The sequence below is a fragment of the Anopheles stephensi genome, chromosome X (genome assembly GCF_013141755.1).
Source record: "Anopheles stephensi strain Indian chromosome X, UCI_ANSTEP_V1.0, whole genome shotgun sequence".
Taxonomy (NCBI): Eukaryota; Metazoa; Arthropoda; class Insecta; order Diptera; family Culicidae; genus Anopheles; species Anopheles stephensi.
In genome coordinates this window covers 14,988,829-15,012,511 of record NC_050201.1, presented here as the reverse complement: position 1 = coordinate 15,012,511, position 23,683 = coordinate 14,988,829, and the positions used below count along the sequence as shown (strand labels likewise).

Here is a 23,683-nt window from a genome sequence, read left to right as displayed (position 1 = left end):
CCGGAATACAGGGCTTCACTTGATGAATTTTGGCAAGTGGATAGTGGAACTTTGCAATCATATGATGGAATTTTGCAGCACGGTTAAGAGAGGTCCAATTCTGTCAAAAATTGTAAAATGTCATTAGATCGTTAGTAGTGGTGAGGCGTACAACTCTTGCAACGGATCGATCCGTAGTTGAGTTCGTTACTATAGGAATCGAGTTCAACTCGTGGGTGCAACGATTCCGGGTACACCCCGAGATGCAACGAGTCTGAGTAGACCCATAGCGATTTCGGGACGATCCATGGATTACAAACATGTCAAACTCACGGGTCGACCCGAACCTACGGGTGAATCTCGCGTATGCTTTGCTACACCTACGGCTCGACCCCAACTGGTTGCACCTAAGGGTCCTCTCGTACTCGTTGGAACTAAGAATACGTCCCAAACGATTCCGGGTCGCTTACAGATGGCATTGCATGATTCGAACCCCGGTACATGATATCAACTATATAATATCGAATCAAAAGCAACGCTCAAGTCCAAATTATTATTTTTTTTACAAATACCTCCTAGGTTAAAAAAAACCTACTAGATTCGTTCCGTTCCTTTCAGTCGTTGTCCAAACTGGTTCCATCTAACCTTATTTCTAGTTTCGGCATTCGAAAGTGACACGCGTGCTGCTGGTGCTGCTGGGTAGGTTCCACATAGTCGAGAAATATATTTCACGAGTGACGGCAATCAACATGAATGGTAAGTCCGTACAATAATATGAGCGGTATTATATACACAAAATGTAGCAATTCCAATGTTATCTGCTGAAGCACCTATAGTATGCGGCTTTAATTCCTTCCCCTGGTTGATGGAATGGTTTTGTTTGCTTGTTTACTTCCGATCTCCCATCAATACCCTTCCCCCTCCCCATCCTCCCCCTCCCCCCTTTGTTTTCCCCGGCTGCGGTTCATTTAATTCTGTGCGTCCAGCGACAGGAACGGGTTCTTCTCTTCGACAAAGTGGAACGCTTCCCGGATGCGGGGCGTAAGCAGCAGCTGCAGAAACTCGGACTGCTCGTTCGGCAGAAGCTTGATCAACTCAATCGAAGCGACGATAAGCTGTCGTAAGGCAGATGTTTTATGCGACACGTCTTTCTGGATGCTGAGCGCACGCTGCTGTTCGATTTCCGGCGGTATCGATTGTTTCTGCCGTTCGCCACCACCGTCCGGTGTCGGCGTTGTGCCGGATTGACTGTCACCTTTGGGCGTCGGTTTGCTTACCTTCGGCTGCTCAACCACATCCGGTTGCTGTTGGTTGAGTGGTTCAAATTCTTTCGACTGCTGGTCATGTGCCGTTTGTCCGCTACTGTTGGGCGCATAGCAAGGATGATGCGGATGGCCGCGCGGTTCCCGTCTACCAGGAATACCAACAATTTCACCTTCATAACTAGCCACCTTCCGGATACCTTCGTTACCGTCTTCAGTCGCTTGATCCGCGAAGTACACGATGCCCGGCTCGATACCGTCCCGTGTCTCGCCGAACTGATTGTCCGACTCCTCACAAGCGTCTGCATATTTGTACGACTTTGCACGGCTATAGTTACACTCCCGATCACTCTCGAGATGCTGTATGAAGTGGTCCGCAATCATTTCCCACAAATCACGCAGCGCAAACAGATAGTGGATACACTTCTCGTCACCCTTGGACGTTTGCAAACCGGACGAGTACTGGTCGCAACAGGAGCTCAGCAGATACCGCACATCCTCCGCCGTGAGGTTGTGTATGCGCACATTGTTCAGATACATGTCCACCAGCGCCATGTAGTGTATGATCCAGGACGAGTTCATCTGTTTGTACAGGTTGGCCGCATAGTCGATGCCGGACACTTTTTGGATCAAAAACTTCAACCCGGGCCTGGTGTCAAACTCGACAGCAGCGATCAGAAACTGGCGCAACGCACGCAGCAGTATCTCCTTGCTGTTCTGACCGAGATAGAAGAGTGTTTTCGAGCCGCCGGAATTGTTGTGCGGAGTCGTAGTTGAACCACCGGTACCGGGTTCGGCACCGCTACTGTAGAAGCAGGTGTTTAGCTCGCTCGGAACGTTGGATAGACCGCTGAGCAGGATGTTGGCGATCAGCTGTAACAACATCTGGCTGGCAAGCATTCCGACAATTAAATTGCGATACGGGATACGTATTATGTAGCAGTCCACCGCTAGCCCGTACGATGAGGGTACCCCAGTCGCCGATCCAGCGTTGGTGGTTGTCACCGACGGAGCAACACCTCCGTTGCACTGTAGTGGATATAGTAGAAACGAGTAGGAGCGATCTTCCTGCGGGACTGCAAGGTTACGCCCGCCAAGCGCATCTCGCTGGGTGTCCATCAGGAACACCTGCTGGGCCAACGAATGGATCCGCTGCAGTTCTTCGGGTGTACTGTCCCGTCGTGCGGCTACCTTCACGTTCGCGCAATCACCGTAGAAACTGTTCGAGTTGCGATTGAACGCAAATATGAGCTGCTTCAGAGGTGCCATCGAAACCGTGCTTGCCCGATGGATGGCGGAAGCGATGATCACCCACTGGTCCTCATCGAACATGTAGCCAGCGGAGAAGATGATGTGCTTCATGCAGGACACACCAACCCTGGCGATCGTTTCCTGCGATTGGGCCGAACATTCGATCAGTACCAGGAGCAGCTGTTTCAATGCCAGTATGGCCGAGCTGGGTAGACGAGCCGTAGCGAATGCCTTACCGGCTGCCTGATCCTCATCATGTACTTTGCTTTGCCGCTGGTACTTGCCGTCCGTTGACCCTCGCATGTTGGACCTAGCGGATGCTGGCGGCGGTGAGGATCGCGAGTTGTGTCCAAGCAACGACTCACTACCAATCACCACCCGGTCGCCCAACGTTTCGAGCGATTGTGATTTTGCAAGAAAGTCTACCACCAGATCAGTGGTCATACAACAGCAATGCTTAAAGTTTTTCTCGATCAGCACCCAATTTTTCTGCGCCTTATTCACGTACCGCAGCCAGTCCTGGATCATCGGTATCAGCAGGTGGTTGATGCAGTAGAATCCAAATTCTACGCCCGGGCTAATCATGAGCGCTTTGAACAGTTTGAAGATAGACTGCAGTATCGGTGACTGGTGTGCGATTGGGCATACGATCAGCGAGTTGGTAAGCCCATCCAGCAAGAGGAACCACACCTTCAGCACACCGCTCGGCCGGTCAAGTTCGTCGATTTTCCTGATCGACTCCTTGTCGATGTGTAGCGAGCGATAGCTGATCATACACTGTTCGTTCGTGTTCTGCAGATAATCCTGTCCAAAGAACGTAAAGTTTTCCATCGAGTTGGGAATGTTCGCGTCAATGATGTGCGTGTAGGTAATGCCCTTGATTTTGTACGTCGAGTGCAGGTTCGGACATTGCGGCATGTTGTACATAAAGTCTAGTATCGAGGCACAGCGCTCAAGAAACTTAAGCGCATCGTATAGAAAGTCGCCCGAGCGCATTGTTAGCGATATGTCTTCCGAGCTGGTCGTTGGATACTGCCCATGGTCGGTTGCTGTCGGTCCACTTCCGGATATCTCCAGATACGACAGCAGACACAGTATGCAATCGAGCCCGGCATTGGCAAACACCAGCATGTTGTCCGTTTCGAGAAACACGCGAAAGATGTCGATAATGTTTGATAGATGTACGGGGCGATTGCGTGCAGTACGCAGCGTACCGAAGAGTGGCCTCCAACCGGACCTTATCTCGGTACGGTGTGCTTCCACGATCTCGTACAGACAGGCCACGATTTGATCCTGCACGTCAATGTCGCACGAGTCCATGCTAAGCAAATTTTCAAACGGTTTCAGTAGCGCTTCGTTAAAGTGAAAGTGTGGCAGCTCAGTCTGCTCTACCAACAGCGCCGTTATGATATCGTGGATGTATTCAATCGCACGCTTCGAGATACTGCGATCCTTGTGACAAGCGGCCTATAGGAGAGAAGTTATTCAAGAATTAATCCCTACACAACACCATTTCGCAAGATACTTACATCCATCAGATGTGGTCCAGTAATTGCCCAAACTTTAAGCACGTGCAGCAATGGGCGAGGACCACGGAAAACCTTAAGCGTCACATCTCCAACCCGGTGCAGCAACAGTGACAGTGGCAAGGAATCATTCTTTATCTTCCATGGTCGTCCAAGCCACCAGGACTTTTTGCCCTTCTTGAGCGATGTGCTGCGATAGAGTTGTTCCCTTGATGCCCGGCACAAGCTGCGCAGGAACTGCTGCAGAGCAGGCAGGCTTAGTCGCTCGGCAGCCTCTGAAAATAGTACGTCCGCTTGGTGGGACAGTGCACACAGCATCTTAGCGGTGTCTGTCTGCGTTAGATTGACCGCATCGTTGCCCGAGTAAGCCTTCAGTATGGTGATCACGTTAATGTTGGCGTTCGTGTTCGGCGCTTGCAGAAAGCTGTACACGTCGACACTGTGGAGCAGTAGAGAAAAGAGCTTAGATAACATATCAAGAGGTTGACTATCGCACGATCACATACCAGGTTTCATCCTCATCGACAGAGTACAGCGAAAGATGCTGCCTATCCGACTGTGCATCATTCTTGCCAAACGGCTGATCCGACGAGTCCTTGCATTGTCCAACGCCTGACGCATTGCCTACGTTGGTGGCGTTGTTTTGCGAGCTGAAAAGATCATGTTCCAGCTGGGTCACATGTCGACAGACGGAAAACACCGGTAACCAGCAGTCGGCACTGTGCGATCCCAGCTCAAGTCCACCCGACAGTACGACGTCCATGGACAGCGCATGGCTGGCTGGAATTTTTGGACCTGCGTTCTGGCACACGTTCGATGCGATCAGATTGATGATCTTCCCTGCCAGATGCTGCAGACTTAGCGCATTGCTAAGAGTTGCTGCCGCGTGCAGTCCGTCCAGGCTCAACGCGTACAATGTCTCTCCCGAGCCACGTGTTTCCTTGCGTACACGCAGCGTCTTTTTCGACAGCTTCACTAGCCGAGCGGTTGGTGAGCCGTCGACTTCTCCGAGTCCTGCCGTCAGTACTGCGACCATCGAGTCCCAGCAGCAGGTTAACAGACGGCGAGCGATCTTGCGAGCGGCTCGCTGTTTAGCCGTCTGCTCACTGTGTATCCGCACTACCGACTGTAACCGTTGCCAGTCCGACAGCATTTGCGTTGGACCGGTACCGCCTGCATCGTGCAGCATGTCGAGCAGCGCACAATGGGCGCCCGTCTGTTCGGCGGTACGCTGTGTGACGCTCAACGCTTGCAACGGGTTTGCCGCCAGGATGCACTGGTAAAGCTCCCGAAGCCAGGCAGCCGACAAGTAAACTAAGATACCGGAATTCTGCACCGACGTGACAAACTGCTGCTCTGTGAGTGGAATCGTGGCCGGTTTTTGACCGTCACTACATCCACCACCACCATCCTCATCGTAGTGACCGCCACTCACAAGTTGCAGTGCGAGAAGTAGTGCGGAATAGGTCGCCAGATAGATACCGTCCGCGTTGAGCGCTGTGAGCGCGCTGTAATCACCGTCACCGCGTGTCGCACTGTTACGTTGACAGACGCGCGAAGCAAACTCCTGTACCGCCTCATCAATTTCGATGGAAGTTTTGAGACGCAGTAGAGACGGCACCAGTTCGCTTGCCAACACGGCAGCAAACTCTCTTGCGTGCTGTCTATCACAATCCCCATCCGAACGGCCACTCGAGCCCGAATCGTCTATGTGTGCCCACAGCCAGTTGCCTTGGCTCGTTTTCGACGACACATCGTCACCGGACGAATGGGTTTCGTCCTCTGGACCCTCGGTATCACCGGACCCAACCGAGCCCAACTCCGGATCGATTGCGCCCTGCTCCAGTGGACCATCGGCGTCCGATTCTGACGAGGATTCAAATCCACTCTGGCGCAGTTCTGCTACAGCGTCTCGGTAGGGTGGCGGCAATCGGGTCATCGATTGATACGTCAGCGGACCTGTGTAATCGGCATCGGCAAGTACCGCGTAGCGTTCGTTGACGGCTTCAGCAATCCGATCGCCAATGAGCGTCTCGTCAAAGTTACCGGATGAGAGAACCTGTAGGCTTTCTAGCAGTGCTACCACACACTCCACACTTGAGCTGAGTGCCCCATACACAGAGGCACTACCATGATGCCAGGCCGCAGCACACTCTTCCATTGCGTCAATTAACCTGTTTGATGGTCAAGGGATTGTGCACGAGCGTCCACCGCAGAGAGAGAGAGAGAGAGAATGAGATAAAGGAGTTACAACTAGAGATACATCTTGCAGCTTCTAAACGAGACTACGTACAGTCGGAACAGTGCCATATCATCGCTGCTGCTCTGGGACTTGTCCGGATAGAGGATAATGGCTAGATCGATAAGCCGCTCGGGTGATTTGAAGATTTCCCGAGCATAGCGTAACGGTTCCGCCCGGTTACTGGGCACAGGCAGCAGGAGCATCCGGTGGAACAATGCCTCAAGCATTGGTCGAAGACTACCTTGCGCACCCGCTATCCGCAGCAACTGGATGCTTGTCAAGTAGATACAGCGAGCCTGTGGACCATCCAACCCTGGTCGCGTAAAGAAACCTCGATTCTCGCTCTCGATCAGATGTATTGCATCACTGAAATGAGGTTCGATAAGCATAACACAGTTTAAGCTACTCTTCTGCAACGACTCGGTCCTGGTATCCTTTACCGATAAGTAAACTTCTTGTCCTTGTTCACACGCCCCGGCGAACCCATTGTGGCGGCCAACGTGGGACAAAACTTTTGCCACAAAAATGCAGTGAAGTGAGGATTGGCGTGCACGTCCGACGGTAACGACACTACCAGCGTTAGTATACACTCCATAAGGTACAGCGAACTGTTGCTCGCGCTGTCGCTCGCTTTCGTGTTGCCGGTCGCAGGTTCCACCAGCTTGCTGCACAGCCACTGCATCACCGGTATCACTTCATTGTATACGGCGGCCGCCATCCCGAGGCTGATGATACCGGTCGGATCTAGGCGTATGATCTCCTCCGCTTCGTCCTTCAGGAAGGCGCAGAAGGTGCGCAAACACTGACTGCCGGCAGCGAGCGAGGCCGCCTTTACGGCTCGCGACCCATTTTCCCAACATTCGCCACACTTGGACAGCATCTCGATCAGTAGCCGCCCGTTAAGGGTGCACGTCTGCGAGCAGGCCATCGCCAGGATCAAGCGCAACACGTTCACCACCGTGTCTTCGTTCGCGATGGTGGACAGACTGGAGGTGGCGCGCAGTAACTGGGCCGGCAACCACAGTGAGTCATCTTCCGGTTCTAGCCCAATGAAAAACCGCTCGTCACGGATGATTCGCTACAATATGGAATAAGGGGGTGTGCATTAAATTATGCAGCAGGTTTCCAGCTGGCAGGCGCTTCACGGAGTCCTCACTTACGTGCAAACCGTTCAGCCCGTAGGTAATAAACTTCGGACGCTTCGTCTCGAGCGCCATTTGCAGTGCGGTAAAGCATACGGAACGCAGCTCATAGGATGGGTCCCGGTGCATACCATGCTGGCGGGACAGTTTCTCTGCGAATGCAACGAACGGTTAGGCGTGTGCGGAAGTGATGCGGTGTTTGTGTGCTAGTGCCGACCCAAATATCGATTCGTATCGGTGCTGCAGTGCAGCGCGAGTGACGCCATTGGTAGATACCTAGGCGCAACCCATACCTACCGTGTGCGATTTGTGCGGCTTGTTTGAGATTTTGCAGCTTGCTCCCTATCGCTTCCTTCACTATGGACATCAGGAGTTCCTCCATCGTGGACGTATCGAATTGTTTGCACCTTCCGTGATAATGTACCATACGTTATACGCAACAACAACAACAACGAAAAAAAAAAACAGGAGCTTCTAGCTAACACCCCGGATGCAGGATATCATTTGCACAATTATGGACTATAACACACACACACACGCAGTCTCTCTTTCTCTTATCTATGTCACTGATGGTGATGATGGATATCTAATGATAAACAAATGATGGTATGGTAAAATTGAGAGGGAAGAAATCATCCAGATGTGCAAAGATCCTGCAACATTCTCACGCCTAATTTACCTGATGTAGGAGGACCTTTGCGGCTATTGCGGAGCCTGCTGCTAACCCGCAACAAGGTTGAATGATGTTTGTTTGATTTTGAAGCGTTCCTCGAGCGTTGTTACAATTCCCGACTTGATATATGAATTCGTTAACACCGATACACTCAGTAACTCCATACCATACTTCCTAGTTACACACGCATATGTTCACTACCGCAGCGGCGTTGCGAAAATCCTGACACGTCCAACATCATCATCAGGACAAAAAGGTTTGAACCTAAGCAGCTGTGTGCATTGTGTACTCTACTAGACTTATGGCTAATCCTTTCTGATATTGGGTTTGCGTTTTTGTTTTTCGTCCGCTAGCTATTAGTTAGGACCTGCTCCTAAAGCAACCTTTCCACTCCCTATGCACTCGGATGCGTTACAAAAGACAACGCGAACAAAAAATCCGAACCCTCCTTGCGGAATACGCGCACATAAACCAACACGAAGGTGTAAACTATCTCTCTGTGTGGCGACTGTTTTTTGCGTTTCCGACCAGCGATGGTGTTAGCAAGAAGGGCGCATGCCTGTCACGCGCATTGCATTGTAAAATCGATTAATCCCTCTGACAAGGAACATATTGTTACCGGTGTAGGGTTTGTGGGAAGTGAACGTGACTTCCATTCCTTTTTTGGGGTTTTGACAATAACCGATTTGAGGAACAGAGTTTCATGAGACGGCCTTTCCCTTTTTCGGGGAGGATAACATTTTAGATGAATAAGTACAATTATTTACATAAAAAAAATCCTCCAGAAAGATGTATTTGACCACCTACAAAGAGGTTACAGCTTATAGTGTGTCCACGAAATATGAACAAAAAGCGATAAGTCTAAATTAAATTCGAGCGTCTTGATTCCTCAGTTTGATTCTCTTCCTGCATAAGTATGGGCTTTTACAAAGCTCAACGTGAGCAACTTGAGGACCAAGTTGAGATTTTCGAAATTCTAGATGAATGAGCTTTTGGTATTAGATAAATATACTATTATTAGATATATTATATATATAGATTATATATATAGATAATATTAGATATATATTAACTGATGTAGCTTTTTTTTATATTTTACGACGGAAGTTGTACCGGAAGTTGTAATTTTATTTTTTATTTTAATCCGCAACTGATCCTACATAAAATCACGCGTTTGACACGCCTGACCTCTAATCACCTTGGTCGGCTGCTTTCTGTTTGACAGCCGCCTAGCTTTGGTAAACAATGCATGTTTATATAAGAAATCCATTCGTCTCCGGTGTCGGCTAATCGTTCAGCGAGGCAAGAAAACTATAAGATTTTCACCGTTTAACAATAATGAAGGGAAAAAGTGGACTAGAAGCAAAATAGTTGCGTGCAGATTAAAACATAATTTACTGGTGGGCGTAATCATGCTGCTGGATGAAAATGTACGGCTTCATAGACACAGCAGATAGATGCATCACGGAATGGTTTCCTTCCTCGCTTTATAGCTATGGAATATGCCTTGGAAAAACTAATAATTAATTGTACTCATATCGTTTTAGCAAGAACAACTATACGCGGCTATGTACATGAATCCGAAACCTCAGCGCAAGTGTTTTACTCGCAAGAAAAGACAGATCAACAACGACCAACAGCTGCCGGTGCATTTCAACGCAAACGGACCAACGCAAACTGATGAAGCGAAACGGGAACGACGTTCCTGATGAAATGGCCACCACCGGAAACATGGAAAAGGAGCTCAGTGCTGTGGACAGCATTGAAGCTCTGCTAATCAAACTTGCTACCGAATTGCCTTCCCTGGTAGGAGAAATAAATTCAGCCGGATCCGCTCTGAAGCAGACAAATCTACGCAGCTTAAATTCGCTGAGGTAAGGCTTCAATGGGGACCATCAATTCTTGACACAAATTAAATCTTCACCTTTTCTTCTCCGGCTTCCAGTACGGCAATATGTGACGTACCGGTTAATATTGCAGCTGAGCTTCAGCTAGCTGCAGAGGCTGCCGAAAGCAAACACTTTTTCACCTGCACTCAAAAACTGTAAGTGAACACCGTACATCCACGCTATGGTAGAATGTGAGCGAATACATACGATTATTACTTCCAGCAAAAACACGTCACACCAGCTGCAAATACTAATGGAAGAAGCGAAACGAACCCGTCGGAAAATCGATTTCCTTGCTGCGCCTGCCGGTACAACGGCGCTGGAACACCACCAACCATTACACCGGCAGTGTGCGTACCTGGAGCAAGCGGTTAGCTTACTGTACGCTTTAAACCTAGGACTACACGAAGTACAGCTGACTGCCAATGCACTGTACGTTCATGGACTTCAAGATGCAGCGCAACCGGTTCTGGCAACGGACGATTTAAAGGACGCCATTGCACGTTTGGTATCAATCGTATCAACGAAGCATTTTAAGTCTACCTGCACCACGATCGGATCACCGTAAAGCGAACGTGAGAGTGTGAAAGAAAATGTGACAAATACGCATACAACGAAGGTAACTCACTAGCAATAAATTGCGTATGGACTAAGTTTTTAGAAGATAAGTTTTTAAATAGTTACCTTATTAACACGATGGGGAGAAAAATTATCTCTATGCTATTTGGATTTGTATAGCTTGGGTATCTTCAGTGTTTCTTTCGTTATACTGCTTTTTAGTGCGTCGGCCTTTACCCGGCAGGATCGAGTCTGTGTCCCTTTTCTAACCTTCTCTTCTTCCTCTTCTTCCTTGGCCCTCGAAAGGTCTCGGCCTGTCATTTCTGGCTCTCTGTGACGTGCTTATACCTTCAAGCAAAGTAGTCAAGTCCTGCGTACGAGGCGCGTTCTGGATGGGATTTGAACCACCGTCCTACCTCATGGAGACCGGCGTCGTTATCGGTCACCACCACCACGGAATCGGTCACCGGAAGCCAAGAAAGTAGTAATAGGGCACCACCACCGGACCGGTCGAGAAGATAGCGATGCCAGTTATTACAAGGCAAGACTGAAGTTCAAAGCTCATCCGACTCGTTCTTCCGAAATGAGGACAACACTATCCAACTACGTGGTAGTATACAGTCTAGTAAGCAATTAGATGGTCGGCATGACCTTTATCAGATCGTTATACTAAGACGAAAAGCCAGTAATGGCAGGCCAAGTCCCCTCGAGGTTTTAGTGCCAAAGAAGAAGAAAATGATAGGACGGAAGCAGCGCCAGTCTTCACACGAGGCAAGATGGTGTATTAAATCCCATCCGCGCCGTCTCCCTGTACTCAAGACTCATTACCCTTCTACGAGCCAAGGAAGCCAGAAATTACTGGCTTAGATCTCTCGAGACTGCCAAAAAAGAGGAGAAAATTGTTACGGAAAAGTACTACATCCTACATGGGGCGGTCCGGTGTCCGAGGCGACAGGTCTTCACACTGCAGGACTGGGGTTCAAATCCCATCCAGAACGCCTCCCCGTACGCAGGGCTGGCTACTTTGCTACGAGCAAAATCAAGTGACAAAAAGCCAGAAATGGATGGCAAGCCGAGACCTCTCGAGGTTGTAGTGCCAAGGAAGAAGGAGAAGACTACATCCTACAGTACCAATAAAAAACTTTACTAACTTTCTTATGTACCTTATTTTTAGTTTACTGAAGATTACTCCTAAAACAGAAAATTTCTTTAAAATATATAACACACGCTACCAACACCTTTGTAAGAAGCCTACCGTAATCTCGGGAGGGTACGAGTGGCTTCATAGCTTATTAGCTACATAATTTAAACCGTCAAATTTGAAAAAATGCTCCACTTACCTACAACAAAACACCAACCTCCTTTCCTTAAAGTATCCTTTAATTACTTTCAAACACCAACTCTATCTCTCCCTTTCGCGTTATCTCTGCGTTCAATCTACACCCGTCCCTCTCTCGTTATGTACACCTCTGTATTCTGCGAAAAAGGACGAAAGCTTTACTCCGGTCCGCTCTCCAAACATGGGAACTTGTAACACCTCCCACACACGGGCGCTTTTTAGAATGAAAGCGAGTAAAGTCCTGCAGTTTACTCGCAAGAAGTCCTGTCCGCCTAAGCCTCAGAACCGAATCGAAAGGAACACTTGAACCAACTCAATTTGTTTTTCCTTTTACACGCTCGCTCTTCCAGAGAGAGAGAGAGAGAGAGTGCTGGTGGATGAAAATAGCTCTCACACAGAAAAATTGGGGGAAAGCTTGGAAATCGCTTTCATCGTTGGCGCTTTCAGTTGACTTTCATTCGTAGTTCACAGTGAACGTGTGTCTTAATTCCTTATCACACACACACACACACACACACGCACACAGATAAATTTAGCGAAGCGCTTTTTACCGGACGGGCTAGCGAGAAGTGGTCCCGTGGACCGCAATCTGCAACAAGCACCGTACGATACGTCCATTCTTCAACTGTCCAGCCTAGTGCAGAAAGTTACGGGAAGGTCCCGCCAAACCATCGTCACAGTTTCGGAAGAGGCGCAACACTCTCGTGTGCAGCGACGAGTGTCCTGTGCTGTAGCCCAAATCACATGATCTGCTAGTTCGAAGTGCCGTGCAACAGTCGCGGAGAAACGGGTAACTGTTTAGCTTGTTCAACTACCACGCAGCACATTCAGCTATCAAAAAAAAAAAACCACCACGACCGTAGGAGCATGAATATTCAATCAACCTAGCGAAAAACCTAGAATCGGGAGGCTTCGGCGGAAGCCTTTAATTCGCGCCGTTTTTGTGCCCGACCCGTCCTTTCGGGGACCGGACACCGCGAGGCGTGACACGGTTGTGTGTGTTATGTAATGATAATCCTAGGCCACAGTTTTAGTTCACCGTTGGCTTCGTTTGCTTCGCAGTGGCAGGAACCAGTTAAGGGAAAAACGTTGAAGAAATGAAGAATTGCTTCTTTTTTTAATTGTTGTGTCAGCACTCTGAAGAAGCTTTGAAGTAGCATCTGTCACCTGCGCTACCTCGAGTGGGATATTGCATGTTTTGTTGCATGATACATAAACCGATCATCCAGCGTTCGATGTATTGATTTTTCTTTGGCTCTAGCACGCGGTACTCGATAATCCCTCCGTTTTTGGTGCCTGATTTGGCATCGAATTGTGAGGTGACTGTGATGGTTGGTAGTATAACAGGTACTCTTAGACAAGCGTTAGCACACTGATTTCACAATGTGGATTAAAAGAGCTGGTGTGCCTTTTTTTTCGTATGAGTTACTTCGGAGTTACGGATGACAAGTGTAGCTGCTCCAGGTGGCGTCCAGTGTACATCAGCGTTGTTTAGTTAGTTAATCAGGGAACCATTAATACGCATTCGTGCGTGGATATCCTTTAGCAAAAGCCTCCAATCTGCCATTGCACGTGTTTAGAGTCTAATGTGTCACGTGGTTGTCGTCGCTGGTTGTCACCGTTCGTCAGCATGACTGTTGAGCTGCTTCCTAGAAGCATCAAGTAGCACCGTTCACGCCTGGTCCTCATGCCGTGTTTTGCTGTACTTTTTTCTCTTTCGAATGTTCTTCTTTTATCTGTTTCTTTAACACCACCAACACCTGTTTTGCGAACTATCTGCACATCTCGCACATACTGCACACACTGCACTGCATCCGCATCTTTGTCTAACATGCAGACTTGTAAGTGGTGGGAACCAGCACGTCATGCACGAATCGCTCGCACATACCTAGCCCGTTCGTGAAACCCCATATCACCACATCTCCACCACGAAGACCGGCAGTCATCTTGGGCGGCACACACACACACTCACACAGACACCCACACGCACATCCGAGCAGGCGGGCAGGCAGGCAACACGCAACACCGAGTAGCGAACGGAACCCGGGTAGCCGGGTGATTAGAGGCAGCGGATCACAGCGGCAAGCGCTAAGGCAGTGTCCATTCCGTACCGTCCCGGGTTCCGGTTGGCTTCGCTTCTTGGTGGTGTCGGGTGATAGTGCGGGTGGCACGGTAGTAGTGCCCCGTCGGTGGTGTGGTGGTAATGGCCAACACTGCACATCTGTTCCGCAGGCAGAGTTCTCGGGATTTGATCCAGCAGGCGACTGTGCGGAGCTTAGATGAGCTCGAGCTAAGAGTAGGTGTTGACGCAACGTATCTTGGTATGTTGTTTGGTTATGAAATTCTTTACCCATCCTCCCACACACTCACTCAGGAGCTTCGCAGTCGGTTGGTCAGGGCAGAGAATGGATCCCAGAATGTGGTGTACGGTGCGACGAACCAGGCATTCATCAGCGATGATGATCCACCGATGGGCCGCATACTGGACATTGGACCGTCAGCGACTGGTCCACCCAGCAAGGACACACGCAAACTCACCGTGCAGGCATCGATCGTGTCCCAGCAGCAGGAGGCCGCCATTGTTGAACGGCCGGAAGATGAGCGGGAAAGCTGGGATAGCAAGTGGACATTCCTGCTCGCTACCATTGGGTAAGCCTTTCAACTTTCTCACACACCCACCCACACGCATACTAAAAGCATACTCTCTCTTTCGCAGGTACGCCGTCGGTCTCGGAAACGTTTGGCGCTTTCCGTACCTGGCACAGAAAAATGGTGGCGGTGCATTCCTGGTCCCGTACTTCGTGATGCTCCTGCTGCAAGGTTTGCCCATCTTCTATCTCGAGCTCGCCATCGGACAGCGGCTACGCAAGGGTGCGATTGGCGTGTGGCACGAGGTGTCGGCATACCTCGGCGGTATCGGCATCTCGTCTGCATTCGTCAGCTACATTGTAGCGCTATACTACAACACCATCATCGCTTGGTGTTTGATCTATCTGCTGCACAGCTTCGAAACACCGCTCCCGTGGGCCGAATGTCCGAAGCGACTGTTTAAAAACTTTACGTACGATATCGAACCGGAGTGTGTGGTCTCTTCCCCGACCAAGTACTACTGGTACCGGGAAACGCTCCAGGTTTCGCCGAGCGTTAACGAACCGGTGGAGATTAACTATACGGTTGCGCTGGCACTCATTACTGCCTGGTCGCTGGTGTATCTGTGCATGGTGCAGGGCATTACCGAGTCGAGCAAGATCGTGTACGTGACCGCCATATTCCCGTACGTCGTGCTGATAATATTCTTCTTCCGTGGTATCACGCTCAAGGGTAAGCGGAGTATGGATAATGCGTTCTTTCCTGATTTGATTACTACAACATGCTTCTTCGGCAGGAGCTTCGGACGGTATTGCGCATCTGTTCACGCCCCGGTGGGAATCGATCCTGGAACCGGTCGTGTGGTTGGAGGCCGGCACACAGATCTTCTTCTCGCTCGGACTTGCGTTCGGTGGTTTGATCGCGTTCAGCTCGTACAATCCGGCCAACAACAACTGCTACAGGGATGCGCTGGTCGTGTCCGTCACCAACTGCTCTACGTCGATGTTTGCCGGTGTGGTTGTATTTTCCGTCATCGGGTTCAAGGTAGGATGGAACGGTCTTGCTTGATATCTTGATGTTCATAAGCTATCCACTTGCAGGCGACATCGATCTATGACAGTTGCGTCGAGGAACGGTCGGAGATGATGCGCCAGAACAAGTCACACGATCTGCTGCCCGTGTGCGATCTGCAGAAGGAGCTGGAAAATGTGAGCACTCTTCACAAATTCTATACCCATGCATGCCGATACTGGAACTTACCTATTCTCATTCCCAGAGTGCTTCCGGTACCGGTTTGGCGTTTATCATCTTCACCGAGGCGATCAATCAGTTTCCAGCGGCACAGCTGTGGGCCGTATTGTTCTTCCTGATGCTCTTTACGCTCGGTATTGATTCACAGTTCGGTACACTGGAAGGTGTCAGCACCTCACTGATGGACATGAAACTGTTCCCGAACGTCCCGAAGGAGATGATCACTGGGGTAGTATATAGAAGCCGCCGTAACCGGTCTCGCTTCAAGCGATGAGTAAAATGTGTTCGATGCTTCTATTTTCGCAGGGACTCTGCATGTCGTGCTGTGTGCTATCCATGTGCTTCGCCAACGGTGCCGGGAGCTACATCTTTCAGCTGATGGATAGTTTCGCCGGCAGCTACACGTTACTCATCATTGCGTTTTTCGAATGCATTGGCGTCAGCTATATATACGGACTTAAGCGGTAAGTCGTTTGATGAGGGTTTGGACCTGCTTTTACTGAGATCGCCGACTGTTTTGTAGGTTCGCCGATGATATTGAGCTGATGACGGGTGCACGACCCAACCTTTACTGGATGCTGTGCTGGAAGTACATATCGCCGATCGCAATGATAACCATTCTTGTCGCCTCGTTTCTGGAGCTTGCCTCCGAGGGTAGTAGCTACCCGGGATGGAATGCACTCACCGGCAATACCGATCGTCTCGAGTGGCCCCATTGGTGTATTGTCGTAGCGATTCTGCTGATACTTGTGTCCATTCTGTGGATTCCTGGCGTTGCCATCCTACGGTAAGTGATATGGCTGGAAGCTCTGTGCTCTTCAAACCACTCATCTGATACCCTCCTCCGCAGGCTGTGTGGCATCAATGTGATCGAGGACAGTGAGCCCGCCTGGTTCCCGTCGGCCGAGCTGCGCGATGTGCACGGTATTGTGCCACACGAACCCACCGACATTGAGATATCGCTATTCTGTATACGTGCCGACGGTTCGGAAGGACTCTGCTGTCCGACGTACGGGCCCCGCGAACAACCACTAGACGAGGAGGAGTAAACGACTTCTCGACACATGTTTCGGTTGTGAAAGTCTGCTAAGGTTCATGTAAAAAACGGAACAAAGCAAGCGCTCCCAGTTACTACCGGACAGGCGCAGACAGACGTTACTTGATCAGTGTGCTAGTGAAACGTTCCACTTGCTGTCCATTGTTATGTTGACAGTAGAAGAACGTATCATCCACCCAAAAAAGACATAACCACATCCACGTCCACAGAAGCGAAAAAACAACCCAAACCCAAATTATACACCTAACTTTAGTACACAGCTATCCCATAGCTTTAATGGTTCGATAGTTGTAACAAGAGAAGAAAAACACAACCATCCTATGCTATGTTAAGTATAAATGTTCGAATTTAGTGTTTAAACGTCAAAAAAAAAAGGTAAAACAAGCAGACACACAGACGGGAAGGAAAAAAAAGAAGAAGAATAAAACACAATCAAAATGGCCAGAACAATGCAAAAACGCTTCACCCGGAGCGGAGTTGGGTGATGGCGTAAATGACAAGACTTGAAAATTATACAGAAAAAAGCACACACACACACACACACACACACAGGAGAACAAACAAAAACTTGTATCATCAATTAAACACTGTTAGTCCACCTTGTTGTTGTCGCTGACCTACCGACTTTAGCATATCAATGTGTTCCCAATCGAATGGTTATTTATTGTTGGGATGTTCTTACCAAAGCAAAACAAAGAAAAACGGATAAAAGCCGACGTGTTCCGTGCACCATCCGTCAAATGTCCAACTGGATGAGGATACGGAAGATACCAGTAGCTCACTAACGAGTTTTAGCAACAACAACAAACAAATTGCTGACAATAACCTGTTGCCTGGATTATTACTACTACAACAACTACTACTGGCGCTGAAGCTGTCAGATGTGTACAATGTCCCGAAAAGGGTGTTCACCATCAACCGAAGGGATATGTGGTGTGTGGACACTCTCCATATACACGGCTCGTTACGTAGATACGACAATAACATGCAACCATGACTAATAAACATATACATGCATCTCTATGTAGAGTGGCGTACGTGGTATAGAATACACACAAACAGTTCTAGTCGAAGAGTCTTGATTGTTGAATGCAGTATACATATTATATATATACCACAGACACACGCACTATCGCAAATACACACACACTCGTAGCCACGGTATGTCTGTACATAATATTAATTTATAATAAAGGACGACGTTGTAGAGTGGGTCTAAGGTGTTGTCAAGCATGATCAACCTTGATCGTATAATCAAATCTGATTGTAGTACTATACTTTTGAAGGTGTGTCCGAACAAAGATTTCTTACATAAGACTACTACATCTATCGCTTCCTGCAGTTTGACTTGGTGTTTGGTAATGTCTGCCGTAGGCGTCCTTAAGGCTAGAATCGCTGGCTGAAGTCGTATAGGACTAGCCGAGCGAATATTGTGTGGATTTCGATAGATGAGGTTGTAGAATGCAACTGTCATCTGAACTCACCCTTCAAGTTTAATCCAATCTTACTACGAATAGTCATATACTACTAATAAGACAAAGGCACTGCTCACTCGTATATTACTAGTCATACAAACTTTGCATGGAATTTGACGGCTTTTGTCGGATGGCAGTTTGATTGGACGACCTTATTCGTTTCATCCCATACAAAGTGGTATACGACTGAGCAGTGGGCTTCAGCCTGAAGGAGGCTTCACGTATATCGAGACTTCACAGTCCCCAACACCAAAGGCAAGCGTTAATTTTGTTGCTTGATGCAACGCTAAACTAATTCTCTTTCCGCTCCCTTTTCCACAGGTGACTCCCGTTGCGTTCGATCAGCCCCAGTGCTTTGCTTTAACATCTTCCGATGTTTCTTCGAGCGCACGTGTATCTGCCACTGATGTTCACCCACAAACACACGCCGGCAGGATTCACAGCGAAAGGTACGCTCTTTTTGCTTGGCCCCTGGCCGTTCACACTCGCTCTTTGGCTCACAAGCAACCGGTGACGGTTGTTCGCTTAAGGCAGCATCAATGATCGCCACTGCCTTATCGGACACCTGACTCTGCCAGCAGCTGATATCGCTCGTGTCTAGCGCGTATATCGCCGGCACCTCACGTCCAGTATCGCCGAGAAAACGGTTCCGAATCCACTGTAGCTGGCGGCGAGCGTAGCGACGTGTGACCAGCTTAAGATAGTCCAGACAATCTTCCAGCTGGGCTAGTGAGTCGGGCTTTGGGCCACGCTCGTGTTGCGGTGCGGTAAGATACTCCAGCAGCTCCCGATCCTTCTCCGGACCGTTGCGTTCCAGGTACTTGGCAAACTCTTTAAATCCGATACTTTGCAAAATGCCCCGATGGTACTCGCAGGTGCTGTCGAAAAGAGACAGAACGCGTGTCATAAATAGTAGGATCAAGGTTAAAAGAGGTTAAATGCTTACCTGTACGGTTTGACGTACACTTCGTGAAATGTGCGTATCTCTGGCAGTAGTCCTTGCGCCACCATACTATCAACCCTTGCATCCAACCGGCGGTTGAGAGTTTCCTGGAAACAGGGGCAAAGCAGTATATTAGTCGCGTGCAATTACCTTGAACACGATACTAACCTGATCACAGCGCAACCAAATGATGACTACGTTTCGATAGCGGAGAGGTCCACCCAAACCACAGGACCCTGGTGCTGCCCGTTGTTCGGCAAGTTCCTGACTCATTGTGCGTCGTCCACCGGACTCCACGTACACTTCGAGCGCCCTAGAAAATGGTGGTAGGACACGTGCAACATTAGGCATAAGGTAAACATAAGCTGTGTCAGTGGGAATACTTCAGTGCACGGGAGAACGTGCCGTGACCAGCTTGTCCAGGAAGAACACCGTTTGCGTAATGGTGTGTTATGTCTAGCTCTGGTCTGGTCGTCGTTTGGTTTCCCATTGTTTCAATTCTACCAATTTGCCAGTCTCAACAAAACTTTTCTATTTTCTCTTGCCGGCCAATTGTAAGGGACATTATTGTTTTTTTTTTCATTCTATTTAGAGAGCCACTTTATGCGGCCTCTTTATGGTTTTCTCCGTTGAGGTATATATACCGGCAGTCTCGCTGGGACTCTGTACCATTCAACACTAATTGCAAAAGTTAAAGCAATGGCAAGCTTCCGAGTGAGATACGTCGGGTTGGTGTGGATGCTGACTACGACGGTAATAACGGCCTCGCAACGTTACCACGACTGTGTGCAAAAGAAGAACGTTGCACAAGCGCAGGAAGAGTGCGTACGGTATCTGAGCATACCGTGTGCAAGGTTAGCCGTCTACAACGACTACATCTACCCGAACGATACCGCAACGCAGTGCATGGTACGGTGCATGGGCATCAACCTTGGCTGGTGGGATGACACCGACGGTGTGCAGGAACCGGCCATACGCCACTACTTCCATCCGGATCCGGACGACGAGCAGTACGATCGCCGCACGTACCACTGCCTCAAATCCCAACGGCTAGACTACCCGACGCCGCACGGCGATGCGTGCGAACGTGCGTACGAGTCGTTCCGATGCTACTACGAACAGTACGGCAACATCGTAGTGACGCCTCAGTTTGTTCCACTAAGCCCGCTGCAGCTCTCGGATGTAATGGGGCAGTGTGCCAAAATCCTGCAAACCCCCGGCACTGGATTGGGTGCGTGCGGCAAAGCTGGGAAACCGTCCGAGCGGGACATCGGTTGCCTAGCACGATGTTTTCTGATGCGCAGTGGACTGTACACCGATCAGCACGGACCCAATCTTGATCGGCTGTACGTGCAGTGTAACAATTATGCGAACGAGACCAAATTCCGTGAAACGACCGGCGCCTGCTACCGGCAGCTCAAGCTGGAATGTAAGGATAACTGTGTTCTGGTCGGTCGTTTCTTACGAGAGTGTTTCTACGAAGGAGGGGTCAATATTAATATCACTTTAGACCAATTAGCAGCTATATTGAGTGTAGGCGTAACTGTTTTAGGAACTTTAATCCCCGCTCTCTCCGGCATCGCCGGTTCGGTTGCCTCCGGAGTCATTCCGGTTGTCCCCGACGCCGGTTCGGTTGTCTCCGAAGTCGTTTCATTAACGTAAAGGCCGGCTATTTCATACCCACAGAACGATGAACTGTCCGCAATAGTATGTTGATCACAAGTCACTCGATACTCCCAATCGTCACTTACACAATTCACAGTATATCATTTCACTATATATAAAAAAATAAAGTAATCCCCAATTTTCGACCTCTGCAATCCGACTCCATGTTTGATGTGTTATTTATATGTGTCAGCAACTACTATGCAGAACAGATAAGACAACGATTCAGTAAAAAGTTAAAAAGTTATAGACGTTTGCACAAATTGTTAGTGCGCGAGTTAAAACTTTTCTTTCTGAATAGATAGAAAGAGTCTTTTACAGTTCGGTGTCTTGAAATTAACTATTTTATTGAATTCAGCCGATTCCGTTATCGGCCCATAAACGACCCAGCAGCGATCGCCGCATCAGCATAACTCGTCGCGTTGGATACAACACGACACTCCCAATGCTGATTTAGCGATTACCGACGCTCGTTGCTAACTCGCCCCCCCTCAGATGTGAACGTCCACGATTCACTGTGTTTGTTTAGGAAATGTGACGTAGTCGGGTGTCTGATTTGGTGACGAATTATGTACTGTGACTACCGTTTGCGTGTTTTTGCACCTCTTTGTAAACCAGTAAAGCAATGCTACTCCCAGTATAATGAGAGGAAAGATGATACCTCCGAAAATGTTTATCGTTGGCCAGGTTATTTGAAAAGAGTTGTTTTGTAAGCGAATGTGCTCCAATTCTTTACGTGTCTCGATGTGCAGATTATGTAAATCTTCCAGACTTATGTTCGAAATTTCCAGCTGTCTTTTAATAAACACTCCGTCGAGTGGATATAAGTTCAACGTTCCAACTAGATCGGTGAGTTTGGATGAGTATCTCACGTCGTTTATGTAAATATCGCATGTGTTGAAGCTTATTACGAACGATCCCTGAAGTGTTCTATTGCTTATACCACAGTTGGAGACGAGTGTAAATTTCTCTACAGAGTTAATCAATATGGCGTGATTATTAATCTGTAATATTTCAGTTTTGGCTGGACTCTTCGTAAAGTTACATTCTGCTTCTCGACCTTCCATTAATCTTGGAATGCAATCTGATTCATCCAACTCTATTTCATTGATTTTATAGATTTTCGGGGTTAGAGTGCTAACACGGTATCTGATTGCTTCGTGAGTTATGAATCTGTCATACTGGAGGTGAATCTTGCCGTCGTGGTACAGGATTGGATAAATTTTTATCTTACGGAACGTTCTTGGGTCGAGTTTGGGTGTTTTTATGAGCAGCATTATTTCTTGGCGGTTGGTGGCGATAGAGGCGTCGGCGTAGGAAAGCGCTTCTAGAGTTGTGTCGAACGGAATGTTTTCTGCTGCCAGGTTTTTTTCCAAACAATTGATTTCATATTTTGACAATATTTTTTCGTTTAAAATATTCGCTTTCGTCATAACTATACTATCAACTATTTCCTGCAGTGTGTCTATCATCTTTTTTAGGTGGAGATAAATATTGATGGAATGAATTTCTAATGATTCTGATCTGAATTGAGTTATTACGTTACGAGTTTTTTCTGTTATTTCTTTAATCTGGTTGTTAATATTCCTATTGATTGTAACTTGTGCATTATTGTCATCGATGAGATTATTAATTGTTTTGTTAATAACACGAAGATCGTTTGCATCTGGTGTTCCTGCAATAAACTTCCAAATTGTTCCTATGGAATCCCAACGTTTGAATCTTTTAGTGGGAAGCATTCTTTTCAATATGGTATTCAGTTCTTCGAATTGGTTTTGGATAATACTGGAAAATTGATTATTGCTCATTTTTTCGAAATCGTCCTTAATTGCTTGAATATAACCCTTATACGCAGTTAAATTGTAATGGTGTATGTAAATATGGCTATCTATCCTTATTCTTGCCCAACCTTCGTCCATTGCAACTATAGGTTGGTTGTCTACCTTCAGAATAGAGATCCTCGGCTCAGCTAGGGTACATACTACAAATAGAAAACTGTAAGAAGAGAACAATGATGTTAGAATGACGGTATTGTTAGCTATCTTATTTTTATATCGTTTTTATGAATTTTTCGTGAATCATTTGTGTTTATAGTGCTTTTGTTTACTTTGTTAATCTTGATTTTCTTGTATCTCGGCTTGTGTTTTAATCTGGCTCTGGTTTTTTCATAAACTGTCATATCCTCTTTTATATTTATTTCCTTTTTTCTCTTATTGTAATATGAAATATCTTTCTCCTGTTTCTTTGTTAAATTTTTGTAAACATTTTCACAAATATCTGATGAACGGACAGACGGTAAAATTATCTCATAAGGAGTATATTTAGTAGTCGAATGAATGGATGAATTATATTTGTGAAGTGAAAGCTCGATTAGATCAGAAATAGTTAAATTGTTGTTCTCAAATTTCGTTATTCGATAAATTTCTAATATGGTAGAATGGAACCTTTCTATTACTCCATTCATTTCACTTCGACCTGTAGCTGTTAAATATATTTGGATTTGGTGAGTTTTATAAAAATCTATTAGATCTTGTGTACCAAAAGATTTTTCGCCGTCCATTACTAATATTTTAGGAGGATGGTATTTTGTAATTATTTCTTTAACTGCCGGAACAATATCTAAGGCGGCTCGCGATTGAATTTCTTTAATTTGAGCGAATTTTGAAAATTTATCGATGTAAGTTAAAAAATAATGTTTTTCGAGAAACATTATATCAATGTGTGCAATTTGGAAAGGGTGTACGGGGATTGGAGTTTGTTGTTGAGGATACCGGATAGGGTTTCGGTCATATTTGTTTTCATTGCAGATACAGCAATTGGAAACAATTTTTTTTATCTTGGC

The 23,683-nt window shown here is 47.6% G+C and overlaps 4 protein-coding genes across 5 annotated transcripts in view; 2 read left to right on the top strand and 2 right to left on the bottom strand.

The window, feature by feature from the left end:
• Positions 1-663: 663 nt before the first annotated feature.
• On the bottom strand, positions 664-9,010 carry LOC118510256 (brefeldin A-inhibited guanine nucleotide-exchange protein 3). Of its 2 annotated transcripts, none has more exons than XM_036051853.1 (8): positions 8,082-9,010; positions 7,700-7,809; positions 7,421-7,554; positions 6,701-7,338; positions 6,312-6,626; positions 4,525-6,192; positions 4,022-4,457; positions 664-3,959 (listed from the first exon to the last, which is right to left on the bottom strand). In XM_036051853.1, exons 2-8 carry the CDS (start codon positions 7,782-7,784, stop codon positions 948-950), a joined length of 6,288 nt encoding a protein of 2,095 aa, XP_035907746.1. In that variant the 5' UTR covers positions 7,785-7,809; positions 8,082-9,010; the 3' UTR covers positions 664-947. The 2 variants fall into 2 exon arrangements, with proteins under 2 accessions (XP_035907746.1, XP_035907737.1); XM_036051844.1 differs by having other exon boundaries at positions 7,700-7,988; positions 8,082-9,009.
• Positions 9,011-9,260: 250 nt separating this feature from the next.
• On the top strand, positions 9,261-18,017 carry LOC118510285 (sodium-dependent neutral amino acid transporter B(0)AT3). The gene is made up of 13 exons (XM_036051904.1): positions 9,261-9,505; positions 9,623-9,949; positions 10,021-10,119; positions 10,187-12,651; positions 13,699-14,157; positions 14,236-14,510; positions 14,578-15,182; positions 15,247-15,494; positions 15,551-15,658; positions 15,727-15,930; positions 16,008-16,165; positions 16,225-16,488; positions 16,552-18,017. Exons 5-13 carry the CDS (start codon positions 14,065-14,067, stop codon positions 16,748-16,750), a joined length of 2,154 nt encoding a protein of 717 aa, XP_035907797.1. The 5' UTR covers positions 9,261-9,505; positions 9,623-9,949; positions 10,021-10,119; positions 10,187-12,651; positions 13,699-14,064; the 3' UTR covers positions 16,751-18,017.
• Positions 17,889-23,683, bottom strand: part of LOC118510292 (tRNA dimethylallyltransferase) — a 56,607-nt gene continuing 50,812 nt past the window's right edge. The window contains exons 4-6 of the mRNA XM_036051917.1: positions 19,345-19,489; positions 19,180-19,283; positions 17,889-19,111 (exon numbers count right to left, since the gene is read on the bottom strand). Of these exons, the coding sequence (XP_035907810.1) occupies positions 18,520-19,111; positions 19,180-19,283; positions 19,345-19,489 (841 nt within the window). The 3' untranslated portion in view covers positions 17,889-18,519. The remainder of the gene's footprint in view (positions 19,112-19,179; positions 19,284-19,344; positions 19,490-23,683) is intronic.
• Positions 19,683-20,964, top strand: LOC118510310 (general odorant-binding protein 45-like). The gene has a single exon (XM_036051950.1). It carries the CDS (start codon positions 19,876-19,878, stop codon positions 20,836-20,838), a length of 963 nt encoding a protein of 320 aa, XP_035907843.1. The 5' UTR covers positions 19,683-19,875; the 3' UTR covers positions 20,839-20,964.

Coding starts and splice junctions, on each gene's coding strand:
- LOC118510256 (XM_036051844.1), bottom strand. CDS start 7,829: ATGGTACATTATCACGGAAGGTGCAAACAATTCGATACGTCCACGATG. Junction 7,555..7,699: donor AGCCGCACAAATCGCACACG/GTAGGTATGGGT, acceptor TTGCATTCGCAG/AGAAACTGTCCCGCCAGCAT. Junction 6,627..6,700: donor GACAAGAAGTTTACTTATCG/GTAAAGGATACC, acceptor ACCTCATTTCAG/TGATGCAATACATCTGATCG.
- LOC118510285 (XM_036051904.1), top strand. CDS start 14,065: ATGGCCAACACTGCACATCTGTTCCGCAGGCAGAGTTCTCGGGATTTG. Junction 14,511..14,577: donor TTCCTGCTCGCTACCATTGG/GTAAGCCTTTCA, acceptor TCTCTTTCGCAG/GTACGCCGTCGGTCTCGGAA. Junction 15,659..15,726: donor TGCAGAAGGAGCTGGAAAAT/GTGAGCACTCTT, acceptor TCTCATTCCCAG/AGTGCTTCCGGTACCGGTTT.
- LOC118510310 (XM_036051950.1), top strand. CDS start 19,876: ATGGCAAGCTTCCGAGTGAGATACGTCGGGTTGGTGTGGATGCTGACT.